Source organism: Vanessa tameamea, chromosome 6 (assembly GCF_037043105.1).
Source record: "Vanessa tameamea isolate UH-Manoa-2023 chromosome 6, ilVanTame1 primary haplotype, whole genome shotgun sequence".
Lineage (NCBI taxonomy): Eukaryota > Metazoa > Arthropoda > Insecta > Lepidoptera > Nymphalidae > Vanessa > Vanessa tameamea.
The window spans coordinates 7,961,390-7,980,014 of NC_087314.1; the positions used below are offsets into that span (position 1 = coordinate 7,961,390).

Genomic DNA, 18,625 nt, shown 5'->3' on the forward strand with positions numbered 1-18,625 from the left:
TGCCATCATAAAAAAAGAACTCTCTTAATAGATGAAATATCTAGCACCCTCGGTAGAAACACGCAAGTGCCTTAGCTATAGCAATAATAAGATTTATTTTCAGCCAACGGACAAGACTGGACGACCGGCTATCCCGCATCTGGCCAAATTGCAATATATTTCATTCATATGTAATGTAACGATCTTATTTTTGAAGTTGTCTCCAATTCGCCCATACACACAAAAGTCCAACCGACAGATAAGATAATGGTGTTTGCCTATGGGTCAATATTATTGTAATCAGTACGTTTCAGTAACTTTCAACGTAAAAAACTTTAATGGTCATGTTGTATTTTTATTCGTGAAATATAAAAGCATATTAAATCTTAATCTATTTTTTAATAACATAATTTTTGACATACACTTTTTTTCAATACATTACAATTACGTCTCTTAAACTTTTTTCTGTCTCGTTCGATATTTCAACAACGATCAACGGTAGGCTAAAGATCTGGTGGTAGGGCTTTGCTTTTTTTCCCGATATCCACTCATCAGATATTCTGACGCCCAGCAGCAATACTGTTGGTATTGTTCGTGTTCCGGTTTGAAGGGTTTAAACCGGAATACGACAATATATAGTAATACTTTGTGGTAGGGTCTTGTCCAAGGAAGGTACCATCTACTCATCACATACAGCCAAATTACAAAACTTAGTATTATTATTTTTCGTTTTGAAGGATGAGTGAGCCAGTGTAACTACAGGCATAAGACATAACATCTTAGTTCCCAAGGTTGGTAACGCATTGGCGAGTAAGGGATGGCTAATATTTCTATCAGTGCCAATGTCTATGGGCGCTGATTACCACTTAACATCAGGTGGCCCATTGCCGATCCGCCTACAGATTACATAAAAATAAGTACTTATAAAAGTTGTTGCTTAAAAGAAAAATCCCCTTATTTTCAAGATGGTAGAAAAGTCTTGGGAAATCTTGTTCGAAAATTGCAGGCAAAGGTTTTCTAATCCTTTTATTATACTTCCAACATGCCATTTACTGTAGACTGGACGATAGCTTAGCTTTAACAGCAATTTTTGAAATTTAATAGTCATCACTTTATTCCTCAATATTTTTTAAGTTTCTTCATAAAATCAATTCATCCTAGATACTGTATTATTATCAGCATTAACTTATTGTCATGTTAAACTACTAATTACATAATATACGAATTATTATAACAAGGTCCTCTAGCATAGACCCTACTCATGGGGTACTTCTGGCGTACTGTCAAATATACCAATCATATATATATTCCTAACAAACAAATAAACACAGACACTTCATTGCATAAATATTTATTTAATAAGTGTTTTACACTACATTATTATTAAAAAGACAATCAAAATCACATATACTATTATTTTACACAAATTGAAGGGATTATATTAGTAACAAAATGTTTAGTCAGTTTTCTTTATAAGATATGAACTCAGTGATTACAAAACATGTAGGTAAGGTAACTTTTTGAGAGGGTAGTTAAGTTTATTTTTTCATTTATATTAATTTAAATCATACATTATACCTGATACATTTTTACTACTGCATAACATTATTTAACAAATAAAATTAAACATTGGTAACTATCAGTTTAAAAATTATATATACATAGAAAACATAGTTCATCTGACTCTTTGAGCAGACTTAGTCTATGTCAAAAATAAATTATGATTAAACTTTCTTCATCTGTATCAATAAATATAAACAACTATAATAAGAATCGATTTTTAAAATAAATTTTGAATTTATAGCTGATTCCAATGGCGGGAGCCAAAATAAATAAACAGTTTGACGTAGAATTGCCATCACTGGTCGAGATTTAAAATTATCTATGGTATTATAACAAAATTATTATCAGAACGATAAGTAGTCAAATGGAATAGTATTTTATTATAAAGAAAGACATATTTACCAAGAACTGTTTGTTGTGCATAACAAAGCATAGCTATTAGCAAAACACTTAGATTTTTTTATAGGTAAGATTTGTTTATTTTAATCCAACCTTTGAATATAGTTACAAATATTATTATTTTACATTTGTAAATAGGATAAGTTTTAAAAATAATTTCATATGCGGTGTAAAATTATACAATAACATCAAAAACTACTTTACACGAATTTTAAATTTGAAATCTTTACATTTTATTGATAAAATCGTTCCATTGCAATAATCGTAGGTCAAATCATTTACACCGCGTCTTGGAATGCTCTCTTTAAAACCGTTTATTCACAAATTTGTCATAAAATAATTTAATTTAATAATTGCTTGATAACAATATAACTTACCTTATTAAACTTGATATTTTGACTGAAAATTGATGGTTTTAATGGAATTGAAAAGTTTTTTAAAGTAATTCCCTGATACAAGAACTATAAATAGAAAATTAACTCTATGATTAATGTTTATGGTAACTGCATTTATATTGTTATTTACCTTAAAAGTCATACTAAATACAGATCTATCTTAATACGTCGTAGTTTATTATTCATTTCGAATAATAGCTTCGTGCACACGACGACTTTTGTATAACTAAAACCGCACAATTACGCCATGTTATCTAAATATACAGACAATACCGGGTTATCCATTAGGCAGTGTAGGCAACTAACCTAGGCTAGACAAACCCTAGATTGGGATATGAGGTTTCTAAAAAATCATTGTTTATGAATTTAAGTCAAATATAACACTTTCTTAAATAGTACAGAAACATCGTAATTATGAATAAAATTCTGTTGTGGTAGTTAAAATATATTTTAGAAAGCCAGAATAGGTGATGTAATATTATGTATGGCTTATACAATGAAAATTAAAAGCAATTTCAATGAAGTAACGATATCGACAACTATATCCTGTAAAAATAAAAACAATGCAATGTAAATATACTCGGAATAAAATAGCGATTATAGTGCAATTTTAGTTTTTGTTTGGAGGATGATATTCCTGTCGGCAGGTTGGTCGTGTGCACGGACAGGACCAAGTCTTGAGGCCCTGAGACCACAAAGGACCTTATAGTCTCAAGCCCTGGAGCAACAGAAGAGTGGAGGTCCCTAATTTTATTATTTAACAAAATATTATTATAATTTGACTATATCTAGATATCTAAACATATATTATATTAAAATTGTTAACTCGTCGGAATTATATGAATCTCTATTGCGAGGGCTCCTCTTCTGTGGAGGGCGGGGCAGCTGCCCCAATGCCCTCCCCTAAATCCGGCCCTGTGGGAGCTGAGGGTGGCGTCCTAGTGGGAGTCCCGGTGGTCGAGCAGTGCGTCGGTGAGCTGTCGGTAGAGGTCTCGCTTGTAGATGCGCGGCTGTCCGTCGCGCAGCCCGTGCGGGTACAGGCCGAACGAGCTGTAGTCGTCGAACCAGCTCGTCGTGGGCTGAAATTTTCACATATATATTTAAGAATAACTAAACACTCAATTTTTATATGTTCTTAAATAATATTTGTTCAAAACAATCCTAGAACCTGACCGCAATGCCAATAGATGCAATCTAAACCATTTAGGGACCCACTCAAACACATACAAAATTATTCATCAAAATCGGTCCAGCCGTTTATAAGTACAGTGACATATATACGTTCTAAAGAAGACACAATTAATGAATCCGAAATAGCGCAATTCCACCATTCTACACAATAAAAACATTTCAATAGAGAATTGGTGAGAATTTGTAGTTAAAGTTTACATATTCTGTTTAACAAAGTGCCAAGACGAGCTTTCGAAAAGCCTTATCATTGGATAAGGCTCCAAAATCAAATATAAGTAATGATGTATAATATCACAGGTGATTGATGATGGAATGACAAATCGTAATCTTGGTAAGTATTGGTAATATATCATTTGTAAAATTAACTACAGTTATATACCTTAGCATATGAAATATCAACGACAAAAACACTCTTGTTGCTTGTTCATACCATTGATTGGATGGCATCATACGGAAATCCCATACATTATTAAATAAGCATAAAAACGCAATTTTAAATTCTATTATGTAAAGTATCTTCTGAAAAAATAGCCTTTGGCATACGGACGGTCAGACAAGGTTATTTAACATTTTTACTTTTTCATCGAATATGCGGAACTACAAAGTGAGAGAAGTTTAAGTAAGTGCAATATATATTTAAAAGAAGTTAAATTATTTACATTCAAATTTATATCTATTAACTATCTTCAATCTACTTCAAGCCATACAATGAGACCCAACAAGACAGTATTTTTTTAGCCTTATAAATACTACGTATGTCATTAAGTACTCAACATTAAATTGCCCACTATAAATTAGCCCAGGAAGCCATCCCACGCTACTAATTTAATTAATTCTCATAAATTTATTCCGTAATCATGACGTCAATTACGCTTAACTCGGTAATCATAAGCCAGCTTCAATGAAGATTTTTTTAATCTGAAAGCCTACATATTTCGTTTAAGTTGACGTTTTATATTTGAATTAATTTACTCCAGATAGAAATTAATATTGAAGCACCTACGCATCCACCCTGTGTAAACTATTGACGTCAGTTTGGAACCCACTCACTGACGTCAACTTATTGCTGAAGACGTGTGGAAATTAATTTGTCATATTCCATTAGACTTGTTTATTGAAAATCAAAAAGAATATTAAAATTAACGCGTAGATTGCCGATAAAAAAAAATCCGATAAAAAAAATTACGATAAAATTTATATATTGTTAAGAAGTTTATTCCAACCGTTTTATTTTCAAATGGAAAATATTTATGGCAATTTTAATACGCAAATTATATCTTGCGATGTGTACCTATATTAAAAGGATTTTTTTAGAATTAAAGGATATAATACATAACATAACGAGACTTCGATACCTATCCACTTAACGATGTAATACTAATGTTATATCATTTAATAGGACAATACTACTATTGTGTAAGTTCTATGTATATTTTTATTAATTACAAAGAGACATCCATAAGATAATATAACAATATATAATGTAAGCTATTTTTGGCTTAACTTATAATACTATTGAATTATTTTAAACAAAGCCAGCAACTGTTCCCTTTTTATGCTACTACTGGCATAAAAGAAGAAAATCAATCACTAAGATCATTTCCCGAAACTTCTCAATCTATCCAATTGTGAAAACTCCTTTTGAACAACAAAATCGGACAAATTTAGAAACAATCACTTAAAAAGACATTTTTTGTAATGTACGTGTCATGTGTACAAAGGAAAATATTTCAAAAAAGCTGAAAGCAATTTGAATTTATTTTTATGAGTTGTAAAAAATTAGAACTATAGGTGTGTTTGGCTGACTGTATTCTAGTAGAATGGAGCCACCCCACCAAACCCGACTGAGCCGACTAAGGATCAAAATTATCCCACACATAAATAGGGCATGTAAGCGCTTCAACGTGTGTGGCGGCAAGAAACAACCCAGCATCAACAAAAGCTTGAAAGGTGGGTGTCAAGCCATATCCGCTTCGTGAAGGAATATTTGTTTGCTATATCGAATAAAAGGATGTGATTGGTCATTTCAAATAAAAATTTAATTTTTTGAACTTTATTGTTAATGGTTAAACATAATTGATATTTGAGATGAAAGATAGGCTAAGTTTTTTTTCGCCGGTTCTTCTCATGTCTGAGGTATTTCTTACGGAAGCGGAAGTGAGTTTTTTAACAGCAATAAATGAGTTTTTAATAGTTTTAATACTTCTACAGCTACGGCATAAAGATTTTGATTTTGACTCGTCCACTTGCCAAATGGCCTCGACCTCATTTGCAAATTGATGATGTAAGTATACAAAATTTACCTCAAGTCTGAAGTTGACGACTCTGGCGGATGTCTGATGTTTCGGAACAGTGACGATGCGGGAAACTGGAAAGTAGCCGGGGTGATTTGCAGTAACTTCGTAATGTCCGGGAGTCAGGAGCCGGTAGTAGTCTCCGTACGCGCCTGAAAAGAACACATCATCTGTACCTCTATAGGACCTTAATATACATATACTTCGTCGCATGTTAAAAAACAATATTTATAATTAAAAAGGGTCTTGGTCAACTTTATCCGATCGACTATGAATCTGGGATAATTATTTATAGAAATAGATATCGCGAATTCACCTGCATTTTAATCCTGCAACGCATAACGCAGTATCACATTAGTTAAATGGTGTTTCGTTTCGTTTTAGCGGCTATTAAAACAGCTCTTATTTTATTTAAAAATATTTTCTTTTTTAATTGGTGTGATTGAGTCAATTCTAAAAAAAATTAGTATGCACGCAATTGAATCCCCCTTGATTCACTGTCATTTGAGAATGTGATTCCAAGGTAATAAAAGTGATGAGTTGTTAACACCTAATGTACAAATTATTTTTCTTTCAAATTTATCAAGTGATGTACCCTTTGTTCATAACGAGCTTCCACCTATCGTACCTCTGACTGCTAAGATAGGTGAATATTGTCCTCTTTTAATTCGGAACAGAATTAAAAGAGAACGATAACGTTGAAATTTGTTCACAATCCAAAATTTTTAATGAAAACACATTGGTAAAGCCGAAGTTTTTACTTGGTGGTGCTGTACTTTATGAAATTATATTTAATCGTCGCATAAAATAAATCATAAAATAAGTTAACTCTCGGCCGTTGTTTCTGTTTCGTTTACATTTCGAATATTTTGTTTTTTGTTATGGGTCAAGTTGTTTTCTAACAACTTTGTATTTTGGCTGAATTCCAAGCGATATCGTCATCGTAACTTAAGAACGCAGTTGCATTTGAAACGGATTCATTTGCATAATTGCACGTGATAAGCAAATGTAATCTTACGATTTTGAGATAAAACGAAGAAAACAATAAATATACTTTTTACTAATTGCAATAAACAACATCCTTTAAGGATTTTAATTAATTCTCAAAATTACAATTATTCTAGGAATTTTACTTTATTATAAGTATTGTACACAGTTGTATTAATTAACGAATATAAATATTAAAGAACTATTTTTTTTATTTATAATAAGTAGTCGGACTGACAAATGGGTCAGCTCATGGTATTTCATTTCGCTTTTTAATCTCTTATATCGTCTGAGATGAGTACCTACCGAGCGGTGCTTGCACATAATCCTTCCACCACAAAAATATTGTTTTGTTATATCGAATTTTCCTTTAAAAGTTTGCAGCATGTTAAGAACCTAATTCACAATACGTTTCTTACGTTACCCTAATTACTCATTGTCTGTTACGTCACAAGTCGTAATTGAACCTACAAACGCAATGACCATTAATTCACTGCACGACACAATAGATCTTGTTGACATTCTATTCATCGGATATGGGGTTCGTGTTCCAGATAAGATACGAGTATTAATTCACAAAATCAACTAGGTATAGTGGGACTGTAGCTAATCATAGCAAAACATTTGGAAAATACCTTTCTTCTGTATATGATTCTTTTTTTTTCACACTCAAGTGCCGAAATTAATGTGATATACTATAAATGAGAGATTTCACTCTAATTTAATTCTAACTAAGATCAAAAGCAGACCATTTTTTAAAAATCGATTTTATAATTATGTAGATAGGTTGATTTCCAATCTGTTTTTTTTTTAAATTATTGAACTAAAATTCAAATTCATTTATCTATATTCACTTGAACGTTCCTTTTATGTCCTAGTAACATTAAAAAACATATTATTTAGGTCTAAAAGCTTCTTATATATAATTATTTGTGATAATTTATAATTAATAATAAATATATTTAAAAATATAGCTGTGCAATATAGGTGTTCGAGCTTGCTTCGTACTAAATTCATCAAGATTGGTTCAGTCGCAGACAGGCAGCGATACTTTCACATTTATAATATTAGTATTTTTTTTTATTTTATTGAATAATAATTAGATTTATTAACATAAGAATTGATAACATTAAGTGCTTAAATATATACAAATATGAATTAAAAATAGTTGCTGTATAAATCTTGACCGCGTGGAATGGTCGCAAGAATGCTAGCAATATTGAAGTTCATTATTTGGATCCATTTTAATACGGAAAACATATCTCAGAGCTCGTAAATATTTTTTTTTTATAATTATTATTATTTTCTTATTCTAGCCCAATAAAAACTGACTGATAAATACAATCTCTGTCATGTCCTTAAATATCGAAATATTATTTTGACATTAAGGTTGCTCAGGTTTATTTATAGTAAATAAATATTAATTTACATTCGTACGTTTTAAATGCAGTGTAGAACTTTATTTTAAAGTACGGGTGAATTTGAAATTAAATTTCATAGTAATTAATTGCTTTGACACATTCAATTTAAAGCAGTACCTACAATTGAGGCACAAAATACAATACATTTTGGATAAATTTAATTTATACTGTTAAAACGACAATAATAGCAGTAGGTAAGTAGTTATGTATCGTAAACAACTTCGTCATTAAATTTACAATTTTGACCTTTCGTTGGCATTTGGCAGTGGGGTGAGAGTTTCGTTTTACAATGGGGAAGGCGAACTGGCGACGGACCACCTGTCACTAGTTTAAATGTTCCGCATCCGCAAACGACACGATAAGGTTTGTGGGAAGTACACTGCCCTGGCACAATTGTAGTATTGATTACTAGATAGCGCTATTTTATTTACGCTGACGATTGCCTTTAACCGACTAGTGTACTTCGCCTGCTTACGTATTCACTTTATTTACGTCACACATTCTAAGCTTGAAGTTAAGGCTTAGCGCAAGCCTGTCTGGGTAGGTACCACTCATCGCATATTCTACCCCGAACTAATATACTTAGTATTGTTGTGTTCCGGTTTGAAATGCGTGCGTGTGTGTGTGGGCGTGCGTGCGTGTGTGTGTTAGGTGGCAAGCGAGTAGGAGGCTCACCTGATGAAAAGTGACTACCATCACCCATGGACATCTGCAACACCGGGGGGCTTCCAGGTGCGTTGCCGGCCTTTGAGGAAGGAGTACGCTCTTTTCTTGAAGGATTCCTTCATCTAGGTGGTGCAGGTGAAACTTAGAATTTTGACGAGATGTCCGATGATGAAATTTAGCAGCCGGGATTAATCCAAAAAATTCCTCGGAACATTCCCCGTGAAAAATCCGGTAGAAGATGCAGAGTGATCAACCAGATCGTCGATAATTCGAGCTGCTCTACGTTGTATACGGTCAAATGGAAGGAGCTGGTACTGGGGAGCATCCGCCCAGAGGTGATAGTACTCCATGTGAGGCCGAATTTGCGCCTTGTATAGTCTAAGCCGACGAGCCGACGTGAAATACTGTCTTGCCTTGGTGAGCACACTGACCTTTTATGATGCATATTTGACTTTGTCTTCCAATTGACCGCGGAACTGAACGAGGCTCGAACTATCAACGCCAAGTATTCCGATACTAGCTGTGGCGGCTATCGGAATCTTTTCAAATCGTGGAGATACGACGAATGGTGTTTTTTTAGCGGTTAATGCGCAAACTTGTGTCTTTTTGGAGTTGAAATGGACTAGGTTTAGCCGGCCCCATTTCGAGACTTTGTTTAACGAAGACTCTATTTCAGACACAAGTTTGTTCCAGTTTTCTTCGACGTTTTCCCGAGAAATATTAGCACGGCTGGTGTACAAGGTGTCTACGGTACTGTCGTCTGCATAGCAGTGAATGTTCCTGATTTGCAACAAGTTATGCAGTATAAAGTGATATGCAGAAGGAACAAAGTGGGCGATAGAACGCAGCCTTGTGGAACACCAGCATTGACGAATTTTAAGTCAGAGCATACACCGTCGACAACGACCTTAATGCTCCGATCTGCCAAAAAGCTGGTAATCCAATTACATAATTTCCCGGGAAGCCCATAGGATTCTTAGAAAGAAGCGCTTTGTGCCACACGCGATTGAAGGCCTTCACTATGTTCAAACTGGCTGCTAATTCCTCCCCCTTGCTCTCAACTGCTTCCGTCTATCTATGAGTAAGTTAAACTAGAATGTCACCGCCTCAGCGACCCCAACTGATACTGGCGGTCGCTTATCAGCTGGTACTCCTCTAGAAACCGCATGAGCTGGCAGTTTATAATGGACTCCATTACCTTGGAAACAAGGTAATGGACTCCATTTTCCATTCCTTGGAAACAAGGAGGTATTGGCTATAGGCCTATAATTGGACGGGACTGAACGGTGAATCTTTTTAGGGATAGGATACACCAAAGCAGTCTTCCAGGAGTTCGGGACGACGCCTTATGCGTAGGATTGCCGGAAAAGACTCGTTAAGACCGGTTCCAACTAGCATCCAGCACATGTCCATAACACGATTAGGGGGACGCCATCGTGTCCACTCGACTTATGAATGTCCAAGGAAAGAATTGCTTTACGAACTGCACTTTGCCCGAATTTAACCTCCGGCGTCGTGGTATCACACCGCGGGATTGTTGGTGGTGACTTTCCTCGGTCATTCAGAATCGGATTTTACGCGAAGAGAGAACCTAAAAGATCAGCTTTCTCCTTCACGGTATGGGCCAATGACTCACCGTCCCTGTGCAGAGATGGAAAGAAAGGCTGACAGAAATTCCCTAAAACAGCCTTAGCGAGACACCAGAACGCACGTGTTCCGGAAGGGAGGCGCACCAGTCTCTCGCCAATTTTGCCAATTTACTCCGTATTCGCCTTAGCAATCGTGTTTTTTAAGGACCTAAAGGCAGAATTATATTCCTTTCTGAATGCGGTGGTGTTTACATCACGAGACGCCGATGCGTTATCCCTGTCATGGTAACGTTCCCATTTTCGGCGTGAGGCCGTATTGCAGAAACGACCAAACCATGGCGGGGACTTGCCTCCATTGGGCACCGTAGAATATGGAATGAACAGTTCCATACCCTGAAGCACCACATCGACAACAGAGTCAGCAACAACACTCGGATCATCCGGCGAGAAACAAACCTGCCCCCATGGGTAAGAAACAAAGAAGGACCGCATCCCATCCCAATCTGCTGACTTGTAGTGCCACACGCGGTGACAGCCCACGAAACGAGGTCGTGAGTACCGCGCAACCGGCGGCAATGAGACAGTGGTCCGTCGAGCCCAGAGGGGGATCGACGATAACTTGATAGCTATCCGTATGAGAAGTCAGCAGAAGGTCCAACAGGGAAGGTGTATGATCCTCCACGTCTGGTATTCGCGATAGCGAGGTGACCAGTTGTGTCAAAGCATATGCTAAAGCGAAGTCGAAAACAGATCTACCCGCATGATCGGTAGTGCATGATCCAAGCCATTCGGAATGGTGGGCATTAAAATTTGTAGCCATTTGGACGTGCTCAACCAGTCGGTCGGTTTCGGCATTACCGCTATGGGACCTATAAAGGCACGCGTAGATTCGCGGATGGTCATCAGAATTTGGAGGGCAGTCTGTGCATCCCTACTCAGGTTGTGTACGTCCTGAACATGGATGCCCATAGGGATTCTCCCCCGCAGTCGCTGATGGTACCCTCCTGAGGTAATGTAACCAAATTCTGCACAACCATCATGTTTCGGGGGGAGGAGGTTCGGGCCTCCGGGACTCTCACATACCGGAAGAAACGCGGTAGTATAGCTAACACTTTACGCCGATTTTAAGTGAGAGAGTGGTACTTCCTCGGGCGTGCATGCGGCCCATTCGGCTGCAACCCGAAGGTATGCAGTGTGAAGGTACTCTACGAGTGGTAGTGCCACACTTAACTAAATTAAATAAAAATAATCTTCTATTATTGTTTAAATCGGTGTGACAACCGAGTTTCTTATCGATTGTTTACGGTCAAATATATTTCATTTTAAAATTGACGATTCAAGAGTACTTACTCGTAAGAACTACAATAGGATTATTTTTGAACTCGAAACAAACTAATAATAATGTCTAGAATATAAATATGATATACTAACATTTTTTGTTACAATATCTAGAAAAACTATCAATAATTTTATATACTGGCATGTACGACGTTCGATCAGAAGCACAACTCGATATCAGTCGCAGTTATATAACAGGATGCGTACATTATGTTCATTCAGATATAAGTTCGTATGCGTTTATAATTGAACTATAGCATTTGTATCGGAATTACTCGCAAGCTATTCATAAAAATAAAAAATCGACTTTAAATCGTTACTAAAGGCGTTTTTAAAATTTCCAACTAGTTAGTGGATCGGTAGTCGGAAGTCGCACTCATTTGAAATTTATTTTGTGTAACATCAAACAATTTGCCTCAACAACAACACCTGACAAGACGATAGACAGACGTCAAACTAATTTTGCTTGATCGTTTGCAATAAGTTATAAAATTAGTAAATAATTTACATTTGTTGTGACCAAAAGGCGGTGACAATCAGACCTTGCACAGTAGTGTGAGAGAATTATTATAACCTATATAACCTTTCACAAAATACCCAGACCGAGATATGATAACGTTAATGACGAGCGGGCATCGAGCTCAACTACTCTAATCCGTCATTAACTCATAATAAATTGGTTATAAATAATAACGCAAAAGTGCAGTCCCGGCTACCAAATTATCAATATTTATTTTGTAACAAACATTATATTTATATAAAATTAATAAGACAAAATATAAGCTAATATTGTAAATGTGAAAGTAAATCTGTCTATCAACAGATAGACTGGTATCGAAAGTAATTAAATTTGAAATTTAAGTATGTACCTGAATAAGGACGTTTAACCAATAGAAACTTCAGACTTAAATATTCCATGCAATTTGTAAATAGTTCTGCTATATAGAATTACTACAAAGACTATTTGATACTACAAAGAATTCTTGATTAATATATATACATATATATATAATGTCACTATTACACGTTTGTTAAACTTTTACTCCCAAAGTTCCTATAACAATTTCACCGACATTCAAAACGTTTGTTTCGGAAATCCATAATGAATATTCAAGATCTCAAATAATGATATCGCGTCAATTCAATGTAAAAAATTTACTAAAAAGCTACTTTTCTTCTGGTTGAAATAAAATATGGGAATTATTTAGAGAAAGACCTAGTATAAGACTACATACGTAATATTTTAATTAACCTTAGCATGCGTTAATTATACGAGTATATATTTTTAATGCTTTCATGTCCCTATCTCCTTCCCTATCTTCGCGTGTGTGTGACGTGTAAACACTTACCAGTGGTAATATCGTGTCGAATGGGTCGAGGGACGGGTCCAGTGATGTTGACGACGGATATAACAGCGTTCTGTATGAAACCGGAGTCATCGCTCACAATGCCCTTCACACCGGAGTGAGCCTTCCATATGAAAGCGAGCAACGCATCCTTATTGCGAATCCATTCCTTCTCCAATTCCTTCTCGGGAGTGTACTTCTGACAACCGAGCTCGAGGGTTATTTCAAACGCATTAGTCGCCAAGTAATTGAAATCTTGCATTCCTGTAAACAATTATCTTGTCATGTTTTTGGATTTGTCGAAACATAGCCTACTACATTGCAACTTGTTTTAAAAAAAAATTAATACGTTATTATTAAATATAAAATGCACTCTCCATTCCCCACTCCCTCAATGAACTGACTGCTATTTCTGGACAGAAAAACACAAATCATTTTTTATTCCCCAATGTGAGATTTGAACCTAGGTCCTCAGAACATGCAGCCTTACTAGACCAACGATGCTAGATAAATATATTCTTAAAGAAATACAGCTATATAATAAGCAACCGAATATAGTTAAGATTTAGGAAAGCTAAGGATCAAGTATTATATAAACGTATTACGTCACACGGTTTTTGCAATCTGGTTGCTTGAAACAAAAACGATATCAATATAGATAAATTATACCGGAACATCGCTAATAGCTACAATACATATAGTCCGAACAACGTTTTTCTTCACGTGCCAATACGACAATTCAAATCTAAAAACATAAAGAACAAGTACAGAATTAGCATTACAAAACCAGTTCACATCTCATGGCTAGTCGCATAAAATGTCAAGAGTGTTGATTCGTTTATTTTTGCGTTTCCTGTTACATAAACTAGTGTAATTATCTTACTTAACGCGAGTAACAAATACAACAAAAACATTACACTTTATCGTAATATTTATACAGAAATATATAAGCGTTACTAAATAATTAATATTACCTATCCCACTAATTTGTCTTAGAATATATATTTTAATATTAATTCTAATTTTTGAATTTCAACTACTCGTTTAAACTTCATCTACAACGGCAAAATTAATAAGATCATGTTAATTCGTTTCGAATGTTCACTTGAGACCTTATGATTATGCAGCAAAATTTACCACACATTTTATTTTTTTCAAGGAGCATTGTTAATGGAATATTAGTTTGAAACTAAAGCATAGCATATAAATTATTCAATATGTCTTCGAGTTAGATAATGTTTGGGTAATTCACACTTCAAATTCTTATGTACGTAAATGTTACAAAATGAATATGGAAGAGTTTCTTCGAAACATTCCAAAATAAGTAACTTCTCATTCTTAATCAAGGCTTGAAGATCTGACATATGCCCTCGGCGAAGGCGTCGTGTCGTGGCTCGGCGGCAGTGGACACGCACCTCCTTTGAGGCTGTACCAGGCGGCTCCGTTGGTGACGCCGCCCTGCTTGCCGAAGTTGTACGCGCCGGCGTCGTCGGGCCCGGCGTGGCAGCCCGGGCGGCTGCGCGACGACATGTCGGCGTGCGCGTCCGCATACGTCATCGCCAGCTCCCTGCAACGAGGTCTCTGCTTGAGCCCGTTCCTAGCGCTTAGCTCACGGTCCTACCCCGAATTTTATTTTACGCTTCTTTTCGCGCCCGATCGAACGATTTTCTCGGGGTATGAGTATTTCCGCTTAGAAATCCGTAATATAATTGAAGCGTTAAACTTTTTAACGGTAAAATAAGCGGTAAGAATAAATTAAAAAAATATTGCCTTGCCGCAATTTATAAATAAAATAAAGAAAGCAGATTTGAGCAACCTGCTATTTTTTTTGCATGTCCCTTCTCTCGTGACACACGAGGGGGGAGACGCTCGTAGTCGTGTGGTAGCTAGTGCCGATCGTATGAACTCCACTCCTGTTCGAGTTCGGAATATCGTACTGTTACCGAATTAAGAGCCAACGGTCTTAACGGGAATGAGAAATATATTTCCTTGTTCATTTGAAGAAAATGAAGAGAAAAATATCCAAACAATCATGTTTTAAAAGTAGAGTAGGAACTGAATTAGCAATTTTAAATGAATATGAATCATAAATATTAAATAGAAACATAGATTTACTCTTTACAAAACAAGTGTGATTGAATAAATCAACATCAATATTTGTAGACTACAGTATATTCATAGCTAATATAATTTACAACATATGGGAATATCTGAAAAAAATTTTTAAAGAAGCTAACTTTTACATAATTAATATTACATTTCTATTAAAAAAAAAATTGTTTTCTTTAATAACTAATTATAGGTTGGTTACCGTATTACCTTAAGCAAAAAAAACTCACCTAAAGGTATCGTCATCAGGACTCGCTGAGTATTCAGATACAGGAGCACCACTCCTACTCTCGTCATAAGGATAATTAGCCACCAAATCCCCACCATGCATTGCTGCACTCAACACAAATGGCACGGACATGATCCATCGCATTACTGATCTTGTTTCTGGTTCCAACTAGACAGATTAACAAAATTGTATTAACAATTATGTAATTTTTATATATAAAAACAATTAACTAATAAAAGTATGTTCTTTGTATTTATTTATCTTAAAGGGTTGCAATTATTATTCAATGTGTTTTAGAGTCTTACCGGAGCAGCAAGACGAGTTAAATCTTTCAGTAAGTGGTTATTGTGACTTATACCCTGGCGCTCAAATTCAAATGTAATTGCATCAAGATCTGGAAAGTTTCTATTTAAATCGACTGAGTGATTGTTATTTCGCCCGATGAGATAATCTTGACCTCCCTAAAAAAAAAAAAAAATTCAACAACAAATTGATTATTTGCCAAATTAATAATCTAAAATAAAACTTAAACTTACTGTGTCTGTGGACAACTGCCAGCCATCAGGATTCATAGAAGGTAGTAAATGTATGCGCGTGTTATGAATTAGGGTTCTAATATGACGGTCTCGTTTATTATACTGATCACAAAGGTAATTAGCAAGACCCAATAATAATTCTCGGCCAAGCACTTCATTGCCGTGTATGTTTCCTACATATTTTACTTCGGGTTTATCTATTTAAAATAAATACGATTATTATAATATCATTCATAATATCATTCATAAAGTAAACTATAATTTAACAACACTTACAAGGTTGATGGAATCCAGGACTATCGGCGAATTCTATTACATATAGAGGCACATTCCTCACTGATGGCTCCGTTAAGGTGTATACCCTCGTAATATTAGGGCACTTTTCATGAACTTCGTCCAAAATTAAAGATAACTCTTCGTTATTATGATGCTTCCAAACAAATTCAGCAGATGCAGTAACGAAGAGAACAAAACAAAGTGATTTAAAAACAGCCATCATAAGAGAAATATTATTACTTATACAGGAATAAATTTTAAATTACAACATTCTGAACGCAACGCAAGTATTCAAATAACAAATAAGAACAACTTGTTAACACACGTCCCGCACGCCCCGTCTTCTGAAGCGGTATCGAATTATCGATCGTTTTTCCCGCGGTACCCACGTCCCACACAACTTATACATGTTGGTAGAACTTGTGTTCGAATGTTGCTAGATGTAATATAGAAAAAATAGTTTACATACATTCCAACATTATTTACTAATAAAAAAAATCCTTTTTGTAGAAAATCATATTGTATCTGTAATATTCGATATCGTTTTTTTCTACAGAAACTGAGTTGACACAGTTCCTGTGGTATAAAATTATTTGCAAGGAACCCAACTTATCATTTCATGTTTTTTCTCTTTCATTTATTATATTATGCCTTTATATTATAGTTGTATATAAGCTGTCTTACCCTAGTCGAATATTTCGGGAAATACTTCCCGTCCCCTTGTACAGAAAGTTTGATGATTTGATTATTGATTTAAAAATATAATGCTAAATACTTAAACTAAAACGCTGAATTAATATATAGGTATTTCATAAATTAATTTTTATACATATATTTAATTAATTTTTTTATCAAATATAGGAAATTGATCGGATAACTGAATTTAATACTCTGTGATAAATAGTATTTTTTATTTTCAAACGGATATATTTAAGGAAACACCTATCTGTAGTTTTTACTGGTTTAATATACATAAGCAATTATATTTTAAACATAATATATAAAATTAGTTTAATATACGGTTCACCTGGGGAATTTTTAATACGAAAATCTGGCAACACTGAACTTGACGCCAGCTAAGCCGTCATGTTCCTAGTTTATTAAATAATGTATTTTTTAATTTAATTTAGCTTACCGATAAAAAAAAAATTATATTTTTAATGGCCCATTATTAATCCTGTGGACCTGTACACTATTTGCGCAAATCGTCATTTTTCTCTGAAAAATTTGACAGAAAGCTGTTTTTTTTAAACTTTATAATGATTTATGACACTGGACTGTTCCGAGAGCTAATAAATAGCTAATGAGCTATTTTTTAGCTGATATTTTCTTCGATTTTGATGTATTCGCATTTAAACAAATAAATAATTGCGTTAAAAGCGTTGTGATTGAACTTATTCACACCATGTCAGTTTCAGCTGCTCCAGTTCACGTTGGTGGATACAAATTAATGAAACTGAGTGTTATGGGTAAGGGTTTCCAGACGATTTGTACACGCATACCCAATCTGCAGATCAGATTCAATTGTAATATATTATCCAACTTCCTTTTAAAATTAACTTTAAAACAACTTTTTTTTGTTTGAACAACAATCTTTGCCGTTTGTTGTTCAAACTTTATTAAATAAGGAAACCTTCATTTTATTTATTGGAATTTATTATGGTCAAAATTTTTAAATGTTTATATTATTATTCAATTGATTTCATAGTATTAGATATAATTTTGTTTTTATATATTTGTAACCCAATATGAACTGCACTAGTTTTATAATAGGTATATTAAAACCATAAATATATTTGCAAATGTAATCAGTCGAAAATATTAATTTATCTAAGTATGATTCAACAAGCTCTTATTTTTAATTGAGGTTGAAACAATGCTAGGGAAAATAAAATACATTATTGTTTTTATACCTGTATAATTATTTAAATAGAGTTGAATAGAGAGAACCAGCCCATAAGCAAAATCATTCTCAAGACGTTAGGGACATGTCTGAAAAAATCTCTAAAAAATACTATTTTTTGCAGTCACTAAAAAGCACTACGTCGACTCGAAATTTATGGTGTGCGCTTATCAATATTATAATAATAACATTAAACAGAACTAGTACATAGGTACATTATCCAATGTTGTAAAAAATATTTTAAACATCTAAATATTTAATTAGGAAATTTACGTCTAGGTACTTTAAAATATTTGTGTGTTTGCTTTTTCATGTTTAATTTTAACTGAGCGTGCAAATACATCTTATAAAATATTATATTATCTAAATACATTTTTATTGGTTCGAAACTTACAATACTTCTG

General features: G+C 34.5%; 2 protein-coding genes across 2 annotated transcripts in view; both read right to left on the reverse strand.

The window, feature by feature from the left end:
• Positions 1–12,351, reverse strand: part of LOC113393218 (peptidyl-prolyl cis-trans isomerase G-like) — a 149,292-nt gene extending 136,941 nt beyond the window's left edge. Inside the window, exon 1 of the mRNA XM_064215206.1 lies at positions 12,342–12,351. The gene's annotated coding sequence lies outside the window, so the exon portion shown is untranslated. The remainder of the gene's footprint in view (positions 1–12,341) is intronic.
• Positions 1,315–16,691, reverse strand: LOC113393601 (carboxypeptidase E-like). The gene is made up of 8 exons (XM_026630578.2): positions 16,319–16,691; positions 16,043–16,239; positions 15,812–15,967; positions 15,508–15,674; positions 14,584–14,735; positions 13,172–13,432; positions 5,831–5,973; positions 1,315–3,415 (listed from the first exon to the last, which is right to left on the reverse strand). Exons 1-8 carry the CDS (start codon positions 16,539–16,541, stop codon positions 3,275–3,277), a joined length of 1,440 nt encoding a protein of 479 aa, XP_026486363.1. The 5' UTR covers positions 16,542–16,691; the 3' UTR covers positions 1,315–3,274.
• Positions 16,692–18,625: the final 1,934 nt, after the last annotated feature.

What these genes read in the sequence shown, in the direction of transcription:
- LOC113393601 (XM_026630578.2), bottom strand. Translation starts at nt 16,541, where the DNA reads ATGATGGCTGTTTTTAAATCACTTTGTTTTGTTCTCTTCGTTACTGCA. An exon ending in TAACTCGTCTTGCTGCTCCG is followed by an intron (nt 15,675 to 15,811) that starts GTAAGACTCTAA and finishes TAATCTGTCTAG; the next exon opens with TTGGAACCAGAAACAAGATC. An exon ending in TCGTCAACTTCAGACTTGAG is followed by an intron (nt 3,416 to 5,830) that starts GTAAATTTTGTA and finishes TGAAAATTTCAG; the next exon opens with CCCACGACGAGCTGGTTCGA.